The sequence below is a fragment of the Papilio machaon genome, chromosome 19 (genome assembly GCF_912999745.1).
Source record: "Papilio machaon chromosome 19, ilPapMach1.1, whole genome shotgun sequence".
Taxonomy (NCBI): Eukaryota; Metazoa; Arthropoda; class Insecta; order Lepidoptera; family Papilionidae; genus Papilio; species Papilio machaon.
In genome coordinates, this window is record NC_060004.1 from 4,694,248 (window position 1) to 4,713,356 (window position 19,109).

Sequence of the window (19,109 nt, forward strand, 5' to 3'; positions counted from 1 at the left end):
TTTTTAACAAATACAGGTATATTTAAATATTATTTAATATAAAAATAAGATATTGAATATGGTTATTATCTATGTTAATTGTAGAAGTAGTTATCAAATAGGTACAGATAATTCAGTAAGTGATTAAAATTGTCGGTCCAAGTTCCGAGGTCGGTGGTTTTTGTTCAAACAAACTGTTGTTCAAATCAATGGATTGTGAAATATTGGTTAAATACAACTATCTTAAAACAAAAGCGAATATTCTTACCTTTTGCGATAACTTATTTTTACACAACACTGACTATTAGCAAAGGGCTCGCTCCACACTCATCGAAACAATAAAAATATCTCACACAACACACGTCCTTTTTGCATGGACACTAAAACCACATTCCTTTGAAGGTGCACAAATATAATTACAAAAAAAAAGTTCACATCCTTCGTCTGGCCAGATGCTTTGAGTGCAGTACGATTATTTCTTAATTTTAAAAACAAATTTATGAAAAATTCGATCCAAGAAATAATTTTCTAAATTTGAAATAAAATAGCACGCTAATTTGTATCTGTATGTGGTTCGTATTCGTTTTTTATCATCGTTTTTTCTCGCATGGCGACCGCGCGTTCGCTCCTCGTGTGTAGAACTGGCCAGTTGCGGTGCGCGGGCGTCGAGACCGAACCGGTCCGTTGGAGCCAAAAAGGTCGTATATCGATGAATTCATGCAAGACTGTACTTAGCTGATACATAAGATGATGTCAAAAAAGGATATTTAAACTTGTTCTGCCATAACGGGAAGACTTTGAGATGACTAATATATTGCTGGGTATTGTTCATAAAATTATTTGATCTCTTTCTGCCAAACTCAAAATTGTAGTCACCTAAGCCACCCCTTAGTGCAGATTTTTTATTAAATTTACACTTATGTGTATACAATGTTTCATTTGAGTTAAAATCTTTGGTTTTAGATAAGGATAACTCTGTTCTTTTATCACGAAGGGTGCAATCTTTAGTTATGTACTCCTGTTAAATAAAAAACCAATTATTTAATACATAAGTTTTATTTACGTTAATAGATTTAGATTTAATGCAACCTCATCAGTATTGGCTTTTGTTTCGCTCTCGAAGTAAGAACACAGCTCGCCAAGTGGTCCATAAATAAACATAACTTGATGGCTCTCCGTAAAATATCGTCGGCTTCACGGTCTGGGATACTAAAAACTGGAAGTACATGTTACCTTTTTAAGAGCTGAAACTTTGAAGGTTACCTTATGAAAACTAAAAATCTCATTTCCAAGGCGGGCAAACTGGTCCATGGAATAAAAAAGACGTGTTCTAAAGACAATGATATTGTTCACATTTATGGTCATGAGAGTTTGTGATTCGTTTTTGTTTTCTTGTTCATATAAAGCAGCTGTTTGTGCAATAATTGTTCTTAGTCGTCATAGTATAATATAGAATTACCATCTTTTCACACTTTAATCAATTAAGTATCATTTTAAATAGATTAATGGAAGTTGAGATTATATGTCAATGTATAAAAATATTACATTGTAATAACAGAGCAGTGTATATTGATCAGAAATCAAATATCATTTTTGTCAAGCAATTTTGAAGACATTTGTAAAAAATCAACTTGATTAGCATTTTTAATGTGTGCCCGGTGAAGACATGGTCAGTTCAGAACATGTTATGCAAGTCAATAAATACTGAGAACAAAATGTATTTTGAAATTCTGCTCAGGTTTTTGCAAGTCAAATATGTTTTTTACAGCCTCCATTTCCAATGCAGAACCGGATTTTACCTCTTACTAATATACTATGAAGTAAGAACATAGTCCGCAAAGAAGTAAAATGAACTCAATGGCCCATGTTATAAAATTAATTTTCGAATGATCATAAAATTCTTGTTCGCTTAAAAATAGATTTAATAATAATTGTCGACTTCGAACATCTTAATGTTCAGTAATTTAAGCAAAATATACTTTTAAATTAAGACAACCATAATGTAATGACATAATTCCAGACAATTTACTTTTCAGACAAACACTAAAAACCTGTAAAGAAAATTTACATTTTAAGGTACAAATGATGTGTTATATTACCATAATGCTGAAATTAGTTTAACTTTTCTTAACAAAAGACTTCAACGCGCAGTCAAAGCGCTTATAATTTTAATATGCAAGATTCAAGACATGTATGCCTTATACATGTCTTGAATATCTTTATCACATTTTATTTGCCAAAATTAAATCTAATTTATTGATATCTAGATCCAGATAATGCTAAAACAAATGAATTGATCGATAAGTTATTTGTTCGTGATTTGTTAAATTATGTTTATGAATGTTACAAGTGCTTCCATCTCTTGGATATTTGTTTACGTACTATTTGAGATCGATAGATCACTTTCATTTTATTATGAAAGTACTTTATCCTCAACAGATGGCGTGTTATTATATTAAAAAAGTTGTAGTTGCCAGGTTGTACTAAGCCAATAGTAGAGATAAAAACAGTACTATATTTTATATTATACTAAATTTCTCATAGTTTATCAAATCAAGTTACTAAGTATAATAACATATTAATATTGTTGCCGATACAATCGGACCTCTTTGTCAATGTTTTATTTATTTATTTTATTTTTAAATGTAGAATATTTTTATATTTTTCTTTTCTTTTTTATACAAAATTATATCAGTCTAAAATATATTCTCTTCCAAGTGGTTGCTAATCGTTTCTTTTCGCCTTTTATTCAATTATTTTCATTTTCTTTTTTAATTAGTTTCTAAATTATTCCAAACTAGCTTTTACCCGCGACTCTGTCCGCGCGGAATAAAAAATAGAAAACGTGGTAAAAATTATCCTATGTCCGTTTCCTGGTTCTAAGCTACCTGCCCACCAATTTTCACTCAAATCAGTTCGACCGATCTTGAGTTATAAATAGTGTAACTAACACGACTTTCTTTTATATATATAGATTACCGCTCGTGTCTTTCCTTCCTCTACAAATATGCTCCTTAGGATTATGTAAAATAAAACAACATTTTGTATAAACATTTTAATTTACTATTAATATAGTAAACAAAACAATAAAAACGTAATGTAAAAATAAATTATCCATACAAATATTGTAACAAAAAATTAGACCACATAGTAATTTACTATTAAGAAATATTTACAAAAGTAGAAAAAGTTTACTATTAGCAGAAAATATCACATTTCTTATTTAATGTGCGTCTAAATAACAATAACTTAGTGCTAAATAATTGACGTTAAATTAGTCTTGATTACAATTACAAGGTTGATATTATTAAATGCAATCTTTCTTAAAGTTCAAGTTAATGTTTGGTAACTGAATAATTTTTATATTGCTCGCTATATCTGTAAATTTCGAGCAAGATTATCCATAAAAGTTGTAGACTTTGAAGAATTATATGAATACAATATATTTTGGATTGAAACTAAAAACATTGTTCGTAATAATATTTAAGCATAAGTCTTATGAGTGATACGAATTATCTCAGTTGTTGCTGGAAGCCTGATTGCAATATTTAAAACGCATTTGCTTCACTGTCAGCGAGAAAAGTTTATTTAAATTTCTGGATTTCTTTTTAGAGTCCGTTGTGATATCCGTTCCGTTTCTTCTGTCCACCACGATTTTCGTCATATGGTAGATTTCATTAGTATTTTAATTAATATTTAACTGATGAGTTTGTCTATCCAGGGTACGAACTTCTGTATGTTTGTGTAAACTCCGGGGAGATGCTCGCGGCCGCATCCGATGCCCCACGACACCAGCCCGATGAGGGTGCTACGTCCTTCCATCTTCATTGTTAAAGGTCCCCCAGAATCCCCTTGACAGGAGTCACGACCACCCTGAAATACATAGTTTTTATAAGTTACCACTAGATGGCGTTATACTATATATATATAATTTCAATTATGTTCATGACAATGTTTTGGATGTACAGATTTTATTTTTACAGAATAATAATAAATTAACAAGTCTTTACCTCTTTATAACCGGCACATAGGAAGACGTCGTGTATAGTTTCCCGTCTCCCCGCTGCGCGAAACCAGCGCTGGCATCGCTCGTTCGGTATCACTTCAACGTCTACTTCCTGTTACAATAAAATAGTTTATTTAATATTTGTAGGAACTTACACAAATAGGATTGTTAGAGTCACGACTATAACGTATGCTAATGAAAATAGCTCAAAGAATTTTTTTTGGTCCGGATATAATTTACAACGGTAAACATGATTCTAATAATCTCGTATGTGAAGACCCAATTTTATGAGACTGTTCGCTTTATTCGCAAAGTTTATTTTCTATTTTACCTGCAATACAGAAGGTACTGTGCTCTGTCCGTGCCGGGTCCTGCCCCAGCCCGCCACGGTGGCGATCTTACCCGCAAGCTTCATCTGTTTTTGGGGTAGACAAACCTGGAAAAACAGATTACAGTTTGTTTACAATGTTTAGGATTTGATTTGCAGCAAATATTTTCTACACTACACTCTATAATCTACGAGCACATGCGAGTCGATAAGCGCTAGTATCCATTGTTAATACCACATTATCTTTGGAGAATCTGAAATTAAAATATTTTGCTCTAGTACAGCTTCTTCTACAGTGGAAGCAAACCCTAATATACCTAACTTGCCCTTCTATTCCAATTACTTTTTACTTTCAGGTTTTATTTTTGTACGGCTGTTTTGTCAATTAAAACAGTAACAGGTGCATCTAACATACTAACTTCATGTTAATAACTTACCGGCAGTATATGTTGTTTGAAGACGACGCCTCTGTCTAATTGTACCAGCGCGACATCATTCCTGAAGTCGGCGGGTTCGTATGAGGGATGCACCTCTTTGCGCTGCACGGCAAACTCCTCGTGCGAGTACCTCTCGCCCGCGTCTCTCACGTCCCACTCTCCCAGCCGGACACGTAACTGTGAGTTGGGAGTCCTGGAAAATTTGTAGTCAATTTAATGCATTTATTTTTATTTTTAGATCATTTTTGATGTCGTGTATAAAGAACATAGGATGGCCATTTACAGAAATACAGCAAGGCAAGTAAGGATTAAATTATAATACAAATTCTAAGAAAAATGTGAGGACTAAAGGCTTACTTTTTAATTAACAATGCTACATTCTAAACACTGCTTGTTACAACACCGACATTTGACCACCGTCGTAAACAATGTAACTTAAAGGTACGAATAGACTACAACAGAAACTGCGACATATGGTTCTGTACTATTTACACTTGTACGGATGAATCAAGACATACTCGAATTCTTACAGAGACACTTCGGTGGACACACTGAGTGTACCGTGTATAATGATTTTAGTGTTGTTAAAAAAAGGGTTTTTGAAAAAAAAAATATGTGACTCACGTGGCGACACAGTGAGCAGCAGTGACGACCCATCGGTCTGATATAAGCGCACCGCCGCAGGCTAATTTTTTACTGAGGAAGCCTGACTTGATCAGCGCGGCCTGCCAGGGGTGCGAGCCGAATCCAGTCGAGTGGCCGCCCACGATTCTGTTGGACCTGGTATAGTGCTCGCCACAACCTGGAATAGTGTAAATTAAATATTATAGTATCTAAAAAGAATATCTTTAAATGATAGTAATGTAGTTTTCCCCCATTTTATTAGTAAGCAACAACCCATTTCTTAGTCTTCAGTCTTAATGCTAACGAATCGTAGGCGAGATTTAAATCTAGTATCTCTGACAGATGCCCAGTTAGTACTAGAGTAGCCTCTACATTTTTGAGTGACGTCATCATTAATATAAATAACCAACAGTACGCTTATATTTAGACTTATAAATTGTGAAAAAATCAACAGTTTGTCATTCTTATTTTTAATTGGTTGCGTCCAGCTTTTTGGACATTTTGTGAAACATTTTTAAAATTAATATCTTCTCTTTGACATCTATTCGTTTTGACGGTTTGTTTTATATCGTGTACTTTTTCATTGATATTAAAACTTATCTTGTTCTGTACCTTTATTGTAACAAAAATATTGTATATAAAAATTCAAATTTATATTAGTTTATAAATATTTTCATCTCCGGATCATCCAAGTAGGACAAAGTCCCACATTTATGTAACACAATTTGACTAATACCACCGTACCGTCAATGCATTTTGTAAATATCTTTCTTATGTGATGTGTTCATAAAGATAGGGCTCTGCACATTAACTTAAGACACGATCCACTAATTTTAAACAAGGTAATGTTCAAGGGAAGAAACTTTGTTCTTCAAATGTTCTGTTCTTAGACAAAACAAATAATTGAACACATGAAGCACCACCGACAAGTGTTATAGCCAAAAATGTGAAAAAAGCGGGTGCTGTACAAATAATAAGAAAGTGCATGATGATTATGAAATCGCAGTGCTGGTATAGAAGCAAGGAACAGATATACCAATTATTGAGGACATTGAAACTCAAGTTTTAACAGAATTTATTGTACAAAATGTCTTTGTGTTAGCAAAGTTATGTGTGAGGATAATGTTAACGTAAAAATATACATTTATTTATAGTTTTAATTTTTTTTAATAATAAATACGAAATTGAACATTAAACAATTTAATTATCGTACTTTTGTAAATCGTAAATTTTTTTTTTTTTGAGCGAAAATGTAACATCTAAATTCAAACTTGAGTTTCCCGTCTTCAATATTTTATTCCAAGAAAATTGCCGTAATTTTGTTTGAAATTCTTTTTATCTCACCCGGAAAACTTGGTTTCTGCGGTTTATGATCGCTCGTATGTACGGGCACATAATCATCATCACCATCCGCGTTATTTGCACCACCCATGAAATGATTAGATGTGTAAAAGTCGTCCAATGTTGGATGTAATGTGGTGCTTTCATGGTACGATGGCTTTACATGATAGTAATGATTTTGGTCGTAATTTGGTTTATTCCAATCTAGATTCGGCCGGTTCTGTCCACTTGAATCCGGTTCAGGCCGGTCCGTTACTGGTTTCGGTCGGTTGTAGTGTGGCTTAGGTCTGTTAGGCTCCGTGTAGATGATTATTGGATCTTCGAATTGGTTAGTATCAGTCTGGTAATCGAAGTTGTCGTGTGGAAATGTACCAATGATTTCTATCAGATCACCTGTTTATGAAACGTATGTTTGTTTTAATACGATGCTAATAAGATATTTATTGGTGTTGTTTTACGATTAAATTATTACCTAATTTATGAAACAGTTAAAAATAAAAATGTAACGAAAAAATTATCACATATTTTGTTTAATATATTAAAGTCAACTCGCGAGGTTTTTGTGTTTAGAACTAAAATAACAGTTTCTTCGACTCTCGATATTTTAATGTACTCAATTTGACAAAGAAACCATACGAACTAAAATCATTTGCTTTCATAGAAAATTGTGGTATCACACGCATATAATGTTTTTTTAATGATTTCTACTCGTTTCATGTCACTAAATGGCCATGCAAATAAATTATCGGACAGTTTTATTACCTTTCTTGTAATTAGATCATAAGAAATAATGATATGTTTTTTCTAACACATTTACTTTTACACAGCTTTCTAATTCTTATTATTTATAAATAAAAGCTTACATTACGTAACACAGAAAATAAAAACATCCTTTATAAGATTTCGTGTCGAAAACTTTTACTTTCTTAAGTATTTCGTAACAGTTACGTTTTATGTATTTGTCCTACATTTTATGAGTCAAGTTGAAATGGTTCTTAAGATAAAGTTAACATGGTATTTGATTGTTACTTATAACATTTTGATAATAGTATCGGTTGATAATATTACTGAATTGAAAGTAGTAAGCAGACTGATTTTTAATTATTTTACATTAAACATTATTAATCTTACTTATTGACGACTCTACCAAGGAGTTTTAGCATACAAACGGATTGTGAGCCTTAGTCAATCACGCTGGCCCAGTGCGGATTACTTACCCTCAATACATTTTCGAACATCTCCATGTATGCAGTTTTCCAAAAAATGTTTTTCTTCACCTTAACGTCCGATAATTTGTTAGACGTAAATTCTACTCTATAATAGCAAAGAAATCCTTAAACGGAATTGTATATTTGCGGAAATGAAAGGTTGCCGTGACTGATCACTCAGCGACCGGATACGAAACGAAATCCCGTAATTATCATCTATTTTTCGTATCACGTGTCGCTCTTAAGCAGTGTTATTACACACCATTGTGTTTACGGTCCAATGGACGTGATACAATTTGAGACTTTCACTTAAATTTCACTTAAATCTCTCCGCGTTCGAGATATTTGTGGTACAGGTATCGGGCTAATAACAAAGGGCTATTCACCCAAAACACCTTCATTTTCTATTAACTTATTGTGGATGTTTTCTGACGAAAAATCTATTTTTTTCCGAAGGGAACAAGAACAAGGGAAGGGAACAAGGATAACTTTATGTTTTTCTACAGGATCTAAGCAGTGGAAATCCCACAACCAGATTTTTCAGTTGTGCTAGTAAATATGAGTCGGGTAGATTACATTATTTTAGAGTTTGCCGCAGAAAATTCAACGTTAATTGGACTTTACATGGAAAAAAGATATATGTGATCATTTCACAATCGGATTTATATATTGCTTATAGTAGAGTTTTATTTTCGTATAAATTATCTGAAGTTTATGTGAGTTATCACATAAGTACAAAGATATACGCCGGATGTAACTACCCAGCTGCGATTGCGAAGCATCGCAATCTACGGGTAAGACTAAACAGCGCGTGAATTGTTCTGTGGTACAAGTGATGTACTCACAGCGATTTGTTAAATAATATATTATTCAGCGTTTTACAATAAATCAATGTTTATTACTTGTTATTTCATAATTCATATCTCATTATCAGCCTGAATTCGTCTAATGCTGAACGTAGGGAACCCATCGATTGCTACAATACCAGGTCGTGTGCTGCCCACATCCAATGCACCTCGTGAACTTACCCAGGTCATCAGGGCATCTGTTCGGGGCCGCCATTTTTTGACATTTGGCCATATTTACATATAAAAATAATAGAGTTTGTTTCTAGTTTATACTATAGGCATTAAAGTGGTTTCAACTCCAACTTTATCCTTATTACACTCCAAAAAGAATATGAATCAAATGACATCATACACTTCATAATTAGACAAACTTTATGGGCTACAGGTTACAATAGTCTAACAATGATTTGTGTCGGTAGGGAAAGATTCAAGAATATTAAGGGTTTAACCATAAAAAAAACTTAAACAGTATTTCAATCACATTTTAGCTTAAACATATGTTAACCCTTTATCGCATTATTATATATTATTATTTACCACAAATAATTATTATTAAAATAACATTATCCGTAAGCTTTCATAATATGATCTTAACAAATAAAATGCCAAAGTAATTATACTACTCGTAAAAGCAGCTTTGCTGATTTATATTTAAGGGTAAAACATACACTTTTATAATAAAGTTGACGTCAATAAGATCAAACACCAGCGGTCAGTGTTAAAAAAAAAGACGTCTCTAACCAAACAGTAAGTATCTAACTGTATTTTTTGTAGTAAATGGGCCTAGCACGAATATTTGTGACTATCGCTTTCGAATCGTCATTGCCAATTAAGTCAAAATTAGATTTTTGTTCTCCTTTACGCCCGATAGAGGCGCTGCCCAAATTCTAATACAATTTATGTCGATGATGGTGATTGAAATATTCGAGCTAGGAATAGCGTTTACCATTTTAACAATCGTAAGCAATATATTGTTTATCATAAGGACGTGTGATGTGTGAACTTGCTTTCGCTTTTCTCTTGGGCCAAAGATTAGGAGAGAGCGCGTTATTGTTATACAAATATGAATTACGATTTCGTAACAGAATGCTGCGTGAATAAAAATCATGGCACGTAAGCAACTGTATTAGATGATAACGATAGGCAACTCGAGACAACTCGAGAAAACTCGACACAACTCAAGACAACTAAATATGTTTCGAGTTTAAGATCATGGACTTCTCTAATTGTTTCACAGTCCTACGATATTGATTCATATCGTTGTCTCTGTTTTTTCTAAAAGCTTGTAAAGGATGACAATCGTACTGAATCGAAGTAAACGCCTTTATAATAATTTAAAAATGACGGTCCTTTGCAACTTTGATATTAGAACGACAAAGACCTCAGTCCCCGCGTGAAAATTCTAAAGTAATACTTACTGTGTCGGAAACATACAAAATTATAGTTTCATTACATTGTGTAATATCTGTGTAAATATTAAGTATTATGGTGAAAATACTTATTTGGTATTCATATGTTATTATAATATTGGTATTTATATGGAGTAAAATAGGTAAGTTTACGTATCGTGTTAAAGGTCACATATATTTTGTTAATCACAATTTTATGAATTTTTACGTTTACACGAATGCACATGCATAAAGCCATTGAACTAAAGGACTGTATTACATATAATTAACAATTGTAAACACTGTACGCCTATTTTAAAAATAATAAATTCTATCCTATTCTAGTAGGATACTTTGTTGTATTGTTTGAATGGTATAACCATTCTACTCACTTCCACTCATAAGTATCAAATAAATTTTCGATTATTCTATTTTTTTGTGAGTATTTAATATTTTGACGAGTACTTACTTGCGTTATGTACCACAGGTGCTGTCTCGACGGGTTTCTCGGTGGTGTCCCTGTCGACGCAGCATGCCCATATCATGCCACCGGAGCATAGGTCCAGTGGCTTACCGCCGCCCAAAACGCACGATATGCTCAGCCCGCATGGATACCTCGCGCCACGGTATCGACATGTTTGCGGTATCACTGAAAAATAAAAGTATGTACATATTTTAAATATGTATAAACGCTTTTCAGATAAGAATGTCTTCAATTATGTAACTGTGATAGTAGTTAATAGGTAACATAGACAAATCTTTGTAGTCGTCAAACTTGTAGTAGGTAAACATGTATGTTTTTTCGATATCCACGCAATTTATATAAAAGTCAAAGTGAAGTGTAGCAAACATCAACAAAATACCTGTTTAATTATTTAGAAATATAATTAAATAAACTGTTCATTACACCGCGAAAATATGTACATACTAATACGCCATTAATCAATGATAGTAAGAGCGTTTATTCTGAACTTGATAGTGAAAATAATCAAGTCGGTCGATCACCGTAGCACTGATTTATGCGCTAACATTGCTGCGTGTTTACTGTTTTTTTTTCTCTTTTTGCTGTCGTTACATTATTAAATATTGGTTGTTCTTTTAAAAATAGAATTAGCTTTTTAAGAATTTAAATTCTTGTAAATTAGGATGTGGGAACACTACTTATACTGTCGTATGGTGTGTATAAACAGCAATATTAAAATTACGTCCCTGAAATACTTATGTTATTTTCAGTTGAAATTTTACTACAATTCTACAACTATAGAAACAAAAAAAAATATGTATTCTGACGATTTTCTAAAATTATTTTATAACTGAATATTTGCAGAACATAATGTGAAACATTAAGAAATTACATGTTGTTGTTTAGGTGAAAATTAATAGTCTTTGATATACAGAGTTATACTGAAATGTAAAACAAATTGCTAATACATATGATTAAAAAAACAGGTTCTGAATTATCTAATTGTTAGCAAATAAAAGCTATTAGTATGATTATTAGAGAGTTTTCAGTATACTTTATAGGTTTAATTTCGATTGTTGAATATTAATTGAATTCCAAGAAATAAAGTTCATGTGGATCGGTTAGTACAAAATGTGATCGAAAAATACTTGTGTAACTAAATAATTATTTCTTGGTTCTAAATATAGTTACTTTGTTTGGGCGATTATTGTTTGCAAATACTCACTTTTGCCTAATAAATCCATAATAGAATCTTCCTGTGGAGCGCCATAAGAGTTATGATAAGAGCCTTTCCTTCTTCCTAATGCATCTAGAAGAAGAATATCTTTTTCCTGCTCATTGGCTGGTCGTCTTCTATCCGATGCAATATCATCTTTTAAGTTCAAGTCTTCTAAAGTCAAGACGTCATTGTCACTTTCAGAGTGCACGCAACTTATAAAAGCCGTTGACAATAAAAAAAATAAAAACGTTCCAAATTTATAATTCACATCACAAACTCTTCTGCGTATTTTGAAGTTCTTTTTTTGAAATCTTCCCGCGATCGAATCGGGTATTACGTATTGTGTACACATTTTCACTTTTTTATTTGGCCCATTGTCTGTTCACCGTTTTGTCATTTTTCTTTATTTTTTATTTAACTTTATTTTTATTGAGACGTCCGATCGCGGTTGTGTTTCGGAAGTAAAGAGTTGCGCGCTACGGTGCGTTTCTTTTCACTTTCTGTCAGTAGCCGACAGTAACATTTTCTTTGAGGTACACTAGAAATAATGATTATGCAGATTCGATTTATATAACGCCTCATTAAAATATCATTAAGTGGAGTTAAAGATTAGACATCGTTACTCATCCGGTTAAGCATTTAGAAAAGGATTAGCCAACTACGAAATTATATAACAGCAATTCAAATACTTAGTTTTAAAAGAAATATCAACAAGTGATAGGAAGTAGTTTAAAAATAATAAATCAGATTTATACAAAGCTTTCATTTGTTAATTTTGTAAGCTTTCTTTTATTATAAGTACTACATGTTCTTTTTTAGCAACGACTGCATTGTAGTTTATAAGTAATGGATATATTTATAGGCAATAGTTAACCTGCGATTTAAATAAACTTAGTTTAAATATGTTATTGATGTAATTAATTCCGACAGAGCGTCCAGTCCCAAATGACTCAACATGGATTCATTATTTTGATCGTGGAAAAATCTATGATTAATTTATCAATGATAGATTATATTTTTTTTGCAAATAGCTTTTTTTTCAAATCCAAGTATGGTCAATATAAGTAAACAAAATAATATTTAAAAGTAATAAATAAAAGAATTGGGGCCGCTTTTGATTGTTTGAAAGGTACTATTATTTACTATTGTTTTATTAAAAACACGAATTTATTCTTCCTATGTTTATAAGATTTATTGTTTTGCAAAAGAAGAATATTAAATTTTTATGTATGTATGCAAGTATCAAAACATTGCAGTTCGCGACACACCATAGTTTGCAGACACGACTTTCGCCTTAGCTTTCCAAAACGCGGCCTTATGTATTCGTAAAACGGCCTAAGTGAATGTAAAACCTAAAGGAAATGCAGTCCTGTATTGAATATTTCAGTGTCTACATTCACTTGCTTTTGAAGGAGAGTTAGTTAGAGTTTACTTAATAGAGCTAAGTTGCTCTATTCTTGAATCTAGAAATTTAATTTAAGATTATACTTTAAGGAAATGGCTTTTAAAATTGAATATTCAAAGCTTGTAGTGGGTTAAGGGTGCTTGGTCAAGCTTGTCTCAAGTTAAGTCTTAAGTCTAGACTGCTTTCCTTTAGTATCTGTTATGGTAAATTTAAGTTTAATTTAGCAATTTAGTTGTCGTGAACAATTTGTGACTAATCCATTTCATTCGCTTCCGGATTTTCGGAAGTTCTTGAAAATACCACAATTTCTCTATGGTACTTTTTTCTATTATTACAGTTGAGTCGTTGGATTAATGTTTAGAAAGCTTTATATTTTGGATCGGTTTTCCTCATTATACATAAGAATTTGTATACGACTCTTTCTTAAAATTATTTTTAACTAGTTTTTGCACGCGATATTAAAACAACCTAAAAATTCATATAGCCTGTGTTACTCAGTGATAATGTAGTTTTCTAATTTTTGTAATCGGTTCAGTGGTTTTTGAGTTTATTTGTTACATAGAAAAATACTAATTCTTCTTCTTTATAATAGTAGTGTAGGTTTGTTTTTGTGCAACTTTTTGTAAAAGCAATTGAAAATTGTGATTATTAAAATATTTTAAACTATTACTTGTGAATAGGAACTATTATTTTATATTTTTATGTTTTTAATAGTCAATGTAGATTATAATAATGTCCGTAATAAACAATGTTACGTAACAATTTAACTCTAAATAAAACTGAAAGTGAATGCGTACGACTGCGTCGAACGAAACGTGCGGGGAGTCCACGCGCGATGTTTGACAGTTCATTTTTCGCGCCAACTCACTTTCGTTTCACTTGGCACGAAACTAGCGTGAAATTAAAACGCGCCATTTTAGCACTTACTGTTGCATTGTACGTTACGAAACGTTTTGATTGTTTATTGTTATTATGGGATCTTATAAAATCTTATAGCTCGAGCTAGAGGAATATCTTTACTTTATAAAATAGCTGAGATTCTAGGTTTTAAAGATAAAAGTAACGTAACGAATCACAAAGTATTATCATGTCATGTTTTTAATGATTTCTTCGCTAGTAATTTATATTGGGAGAATTTCAGGCACACGCCTTATTAATGTGAAGTCATGATAAGCTAGTAGATTAGAATTTCTTAAGTAAACCAATTTATTGAATAGATATTTAGGTTAAAATTTAACCCAGTCTTTGATCGTGTCTTTCGAATCAAGGTCAGAAAATTTAAATTCTAAATTGAAGGCTTTAGTTGCAATTGGGACATATGTGTCACGATTGTGTGATCGCTTTGCGTGAAACAGAACGCGACATATTATTACGAAGAGCATTCATCTCCGCATCACAATGACTTTCGTAACGTTTTTGTGATGCAAAAATATGGAAGTCTAAAATGAAACACTGCCTTAGCCCGGATATGATGTGCACATGTGTAGTAGTTAATTGAGCAGCAAATACAGAAATTAACTTTACTAAAAATTCTTTAATGTCTCCTTGTGTGTAATTTTTGTTTGGATAAAATAATGTAAAATTAAACCGATATTTCTAGTAGAATTATTGAAAGCTCTATTATTCTTTGTTATCTTTAATTAATTTATTAGTACATAGTACATATTAACATATGTTTTCTTTAAAAAAGATTCCTTGAGTAATTCTGGTAATTGTAGAAAATATAAAAGCGATCACTACTAGTTTCTTTTAAAAAAACGTCGTATTTGAGTTACTTTTTTTAATTTCGACTTAAGAAATGAAGCATCAAAACTGTTATTAGTATTCAATAATTGCACGTTAATTTCCAAACCACTTCAAATTTCTAAAACTTTATTTTCTTTATATAGAAACTTCGACTGGAAATTGAAATCAAAAAAGTTACCTTTTTTTACTGCTATTTTCTATTTTATAACATTTGAACTTTCAGTTACTTATTAGACTTAACATGAAAACTTATACGATGCTTTTAGCTCTTACCCAATTTTCGAATAGAGTAACGATGCCTACTTACCACATATGAACTACAAACTTACGATAAAGTAGACAATATGTTTTTTTCTTAATTACTTGGAACAGACACAAAATTAAACTAAAACAGGTCACGATCCGATAATTTTAATGATTTTTTTTAAGTCATTGTTATAAAGTTTTAAAAGAAAACGTGCTTTTGATTTTAGCATCACCGCGACACTGCTGTCTGCTGTCGCCACACGAAGACGGTTCATTATAGGAGCCAGGGGTACTTAACATTTTACTTTCGTTAAATTTTGTTACGAAATCAATCCTTTGTCACGAGAACGATTTCGATTCCAGCAATTGTTAAGGATTAGAACGATTTACGTTATGTTACTTATGAGTATGACATATGTTTTAAATGTAATCTACTCAGTGATGTAATCACTCTTTATAGGAAAACAATTATTTTCATCAGTGCATCCCACCGGAGACACCGGAGCCCCGTCTGTCACACTAGGTGATGGCCAGCGAGTGGATTTTAGTAGTTATGTGTAGTTCCACGTCAGGAGCTTTAAGATCCGCCCCCCCCCCTCCCGATAGAAAAAATTAAGCAATTATTTGAACCAAAACAGGTTTTCTGATATTAAATCTCAAAATCTCAGCTCAGTAACCCAAATCTGTAACGTGTTTATAGTTTGTTCCTACGAATTTATAAAAGTTTCCTTTAAATTGCAATAGAGCTTAACTGTTTAACACAATAATGCGAGCTTAAGTATTGGAATTGATTTTCACATCCGTACTTTTCCGTGCTTTTATTATCTCTATAAAGTTCTTATTTGAATACGTGCAGCGATTTACAGTGGTCAGAAAATGAAAATGTTTGTAACCCCTGCTGGCGCCAGAGAGAGGTATCGTCGGCGAGAGCGGCTGGAAAGCTGCCTCCGGTTTTACTTTTTAATTTTTATATTTAGAACGCGACACTCTTGATCTCAGAATTTCGATCTAGCTTTGTAGATTAGAACGGTATTAAGATTTGGGAGATGCAAAAAATTGGGGCAATGCGTCTTGGATTTATTTTGTTTGTCACGTGAGAAAGCTTGATGAGAATTCACTTTATAAAATTATTAGAACATACTCAGATATTTCGTATGAGTACATTATTTAAATGCGTATACCAAATCTACGCATGATCTAAAAATTGTCTAAAAAGTTGTTCGAAATTCCAAATTCGAAATGGATATAAAGACATGTGATATATTTGAGTGTTTTTAATTTATGTAAAAAATTTCTCTTATACAATTCGCATCCACAATTTTCGCAATAGGAAAGCCGCGGTCGAACTAGAAAATTAATAAGATTAATAGCAATTTATATGTTACTTATGTAAACGTCTATGTACAATATAACTATCATCCTTCGCATGCTATTTGAATAATAGAGACGAAAATATGTTTTTCTAAACATGTTTAGTCAGTGAACTTGCGTGCGGAAGTTTCCGCTTGAGTATTGGTTACAGACATGTTCTCACTTGATTATATCCAATAACGGATATTGCTACTGGATACATGGATATTGAACTTATAAAGTGTCAGTTACCTTTGACTATACATATAGGATTTTTGTTAGCAAACGTTACTAGTTACAGCAAGCTATAACTTGAAATAATGATGTCTAATTTACAATTATTTTTCGTAACTCTAGCTTTAATGAATAAGGAGACATTTGAGTTTTGATATTAAGCACTTCAAATAGCTTTTAAAACTGCACAATTCATTTTCGTAATGTTTTTTAAGTGGTAACATATTAGAAATTCAATAGGCCAAAGATTTAACCTTGGCTGCGTGAAATGGGTTTCTGTTTTAATTACTTAAAATTCATGGTCGCTGTTAACTGATATACACTGCATCATTTAGTTACGCGACCATGAATTTACGTCATTATATGTGGTGAGGTTGTTAAGCTGAGAGAAAGTGTATACTCTTTTCCCTACCTCCCCAAAGGTCACTCGTGATTTATGTTGCAACTCACTTAAATTTTAATAGCAATCTCGCTCGCTTGTTATATTGCTATTTGTAATTTGCGGAGAAAATTGACTATTGCAAATATTCCGAACTTAAATAGCTACTGTAGGTTTTATTACATTGAAAATACTATTAATAATATTTATTTATGGAATAATAAATAATCCACTATATACAACTGAACAGCAGAGTCAAAGCTACTATAATATAAATTCTAGTTGGTACTTCAAAAAAAAAATATGGATTCTTAAGTAAACCTTTAATCTTATTCCTTTGTTTATTCCTACAGTGATTGTTATTTAAAGACTTACATAACATTAATTCATTGATTTGCAAAAAATTATCGTTATAAGCTACGCATAACATTGAATAATCTGTAATTACGAAAACCGGACACCGCTTTCTCCCTAACGCGGTGTGTCGTAACCTTACAAAACGACTGACTACACACACCTCACTTCCGAACTCTTATGTATTGTGTTTATTGATGCGGTGCGTTTCCAGTGTCGAAATACTTGTATAAAATCATATTGTCTTTCAGCAATGGAATTTCAAGGCACTTCACATCTATTTTTCTTTAAATGTTTGCTAGAATTAAATTTACAAAATCAGTCAGCCAGAAAACTGAGATGATAAGTATGTTTTAGTAATAGCGTATGTACTTTTTTGTATGCTATGAAAATTATCACAGTTTAGAACATGGAAGCGACTCACTTCGAAGAATTAGCAATCGGCACGAAAATATCGCGTCCTCCTGACTGATTTTTTATTAAATGATATTTGTTATATTTTGGGTTAAATTTTCAACTTTAACCGAAGTAAGATTAATTAGAGTATCAAAAATATTATTTAAAGATATACTTACGTCCTAGTTCGTCGAAAAATTTCGATTTATATCGACTTGAGTCGATATTGATATTTTGGTTGTCGCCTTTCAAAGTACTTTCAACTTGTGTATCACTTTCCGTCACTTTGTCACTATGTTTTTTGATGTTTTCGTCACTTTGTAACACTCTTTGTAATTTCACTGGTACACTTGCCGATTTGTATTTTAAATTTTTTAAATGTCCGTCAGAATCTAAAATAGTTATATCTTCATAATGATTCACGACATCCGTTTCTTTGCCTACGTTTTTAATTAATTCTGAGTTGAATTTCTTTTCATTTAATAACCTTAAGAGTCCTGGATTACCTTCATCATTGATCATATTTTTACTATAGAATAAATTTTCATTTACCACATCTAAGTCTTCTAAACTTTCACATAATGCCGGCACAATTTTTTTTAATAAATGAATAAGTATTAATAATTTAGCTGATGAAATTATAATGTTATTCATCATTAAGATTTGTCAGCATTGGGTTGACTTTAATAAAATTGTTTTTAACAATTTTTCATGTGTCGACTCTACTAGAAAAGTGTGTTAGTTATAGACTAGTCACTTTTAAAACAATCACTTGTTTATTTTATTTGTACTAAATCCACTTCAAGTTGGTAATTTTCTAACGTCCGAGTCCGAAAATTGCAAGTACCGTACGCGGTGATAAGTGACAGACTATCGATAGGAGAGTTACAGATTTTTATATAAAAAAGCGAAAGCGACGGCCGCAAAGTCGAGAAGCGGTCGCGCGAGTGGCCAAAATTCGATCGTTGACAAGCAAGCTCAGAGAAATGTGTTTATATAATCATTTTTAACAGCTTAAAGTATAAATGTAATTAAAATGTAGTTAAAAGGTCCTTGCTACGGACAGAACGATTATGTAACGCACAAACTCAATATTACGAATATAACGCAAGGATTCCTTTAACAAAAAGCAAATAATAATATCGATAATTAGTATAT

The 19,109-nt window shown here is 32.1% G+C and overlaps 2 protein-coding genes across 7 annotated transcripts in view; both read right to left on the reverse strand.

The window, feature by feature from the left end:
• The window catches only part of LOC106715312, a 36,716-nt gene extending 36,076 nt beyond the window's left edge, over positions 1-640 (reverse strand). The window contains exon 1 of the mRNA XM_014508588.2: positions 248-640. The gene's annotated coding sequence lies outside the window, so the exon portion shown is untranslated. The remainder of the gene's footprint in view (positions 1-247) is intronic.
• Positions 641-3,675: 3,035 nt separating this feature from the next.
• On the reverse strand, positions 3,676-18,516 carry LOC106715313 (serine proteinase stubble). Of its 6 annotated transcripts, none has more exons than XM_045682422.1 (9): positions 15,356-15,389; positions 11,848-12,379; positions 10,629-10,808; positions 6,719-7,108; positions 5,375-5,552; positions 4,751-4,943; positions 4,317-4,421; positions 3,990-4,097; positions 3,676-3,852 (listed from the first exon to the last, which is right to left on the reverse strand). In XM_045682422.1, the coding sequence occupies exons 2-9, from the start codon at positions 12,191-12,193 to the stop codon at positions 3,676-3,678; spliced, it is 1,677 nt and encodes a 558-aa protein (XP_045538378.1). In that variant the 5' UTR covers positions 12,194-12,379; positions 15,356-15,389. The 6 variants fall into 6 exon arrangements, with proteins under 6 accessions (XP_045538378.1, XP_014364075.2, XP_045538377.1 ...); XM_014508589.2 differs by lacking the exon at positions 15,356-15,389 and adding an exon at positions 15,322-15,355; XM_045682421.1 differs by lacking the exon at positions 15,356-15,389 and adding an exon at positions 15,300-15,347.
• Positions 18,517-19,109: the final 593 nt, after the last annotated feature.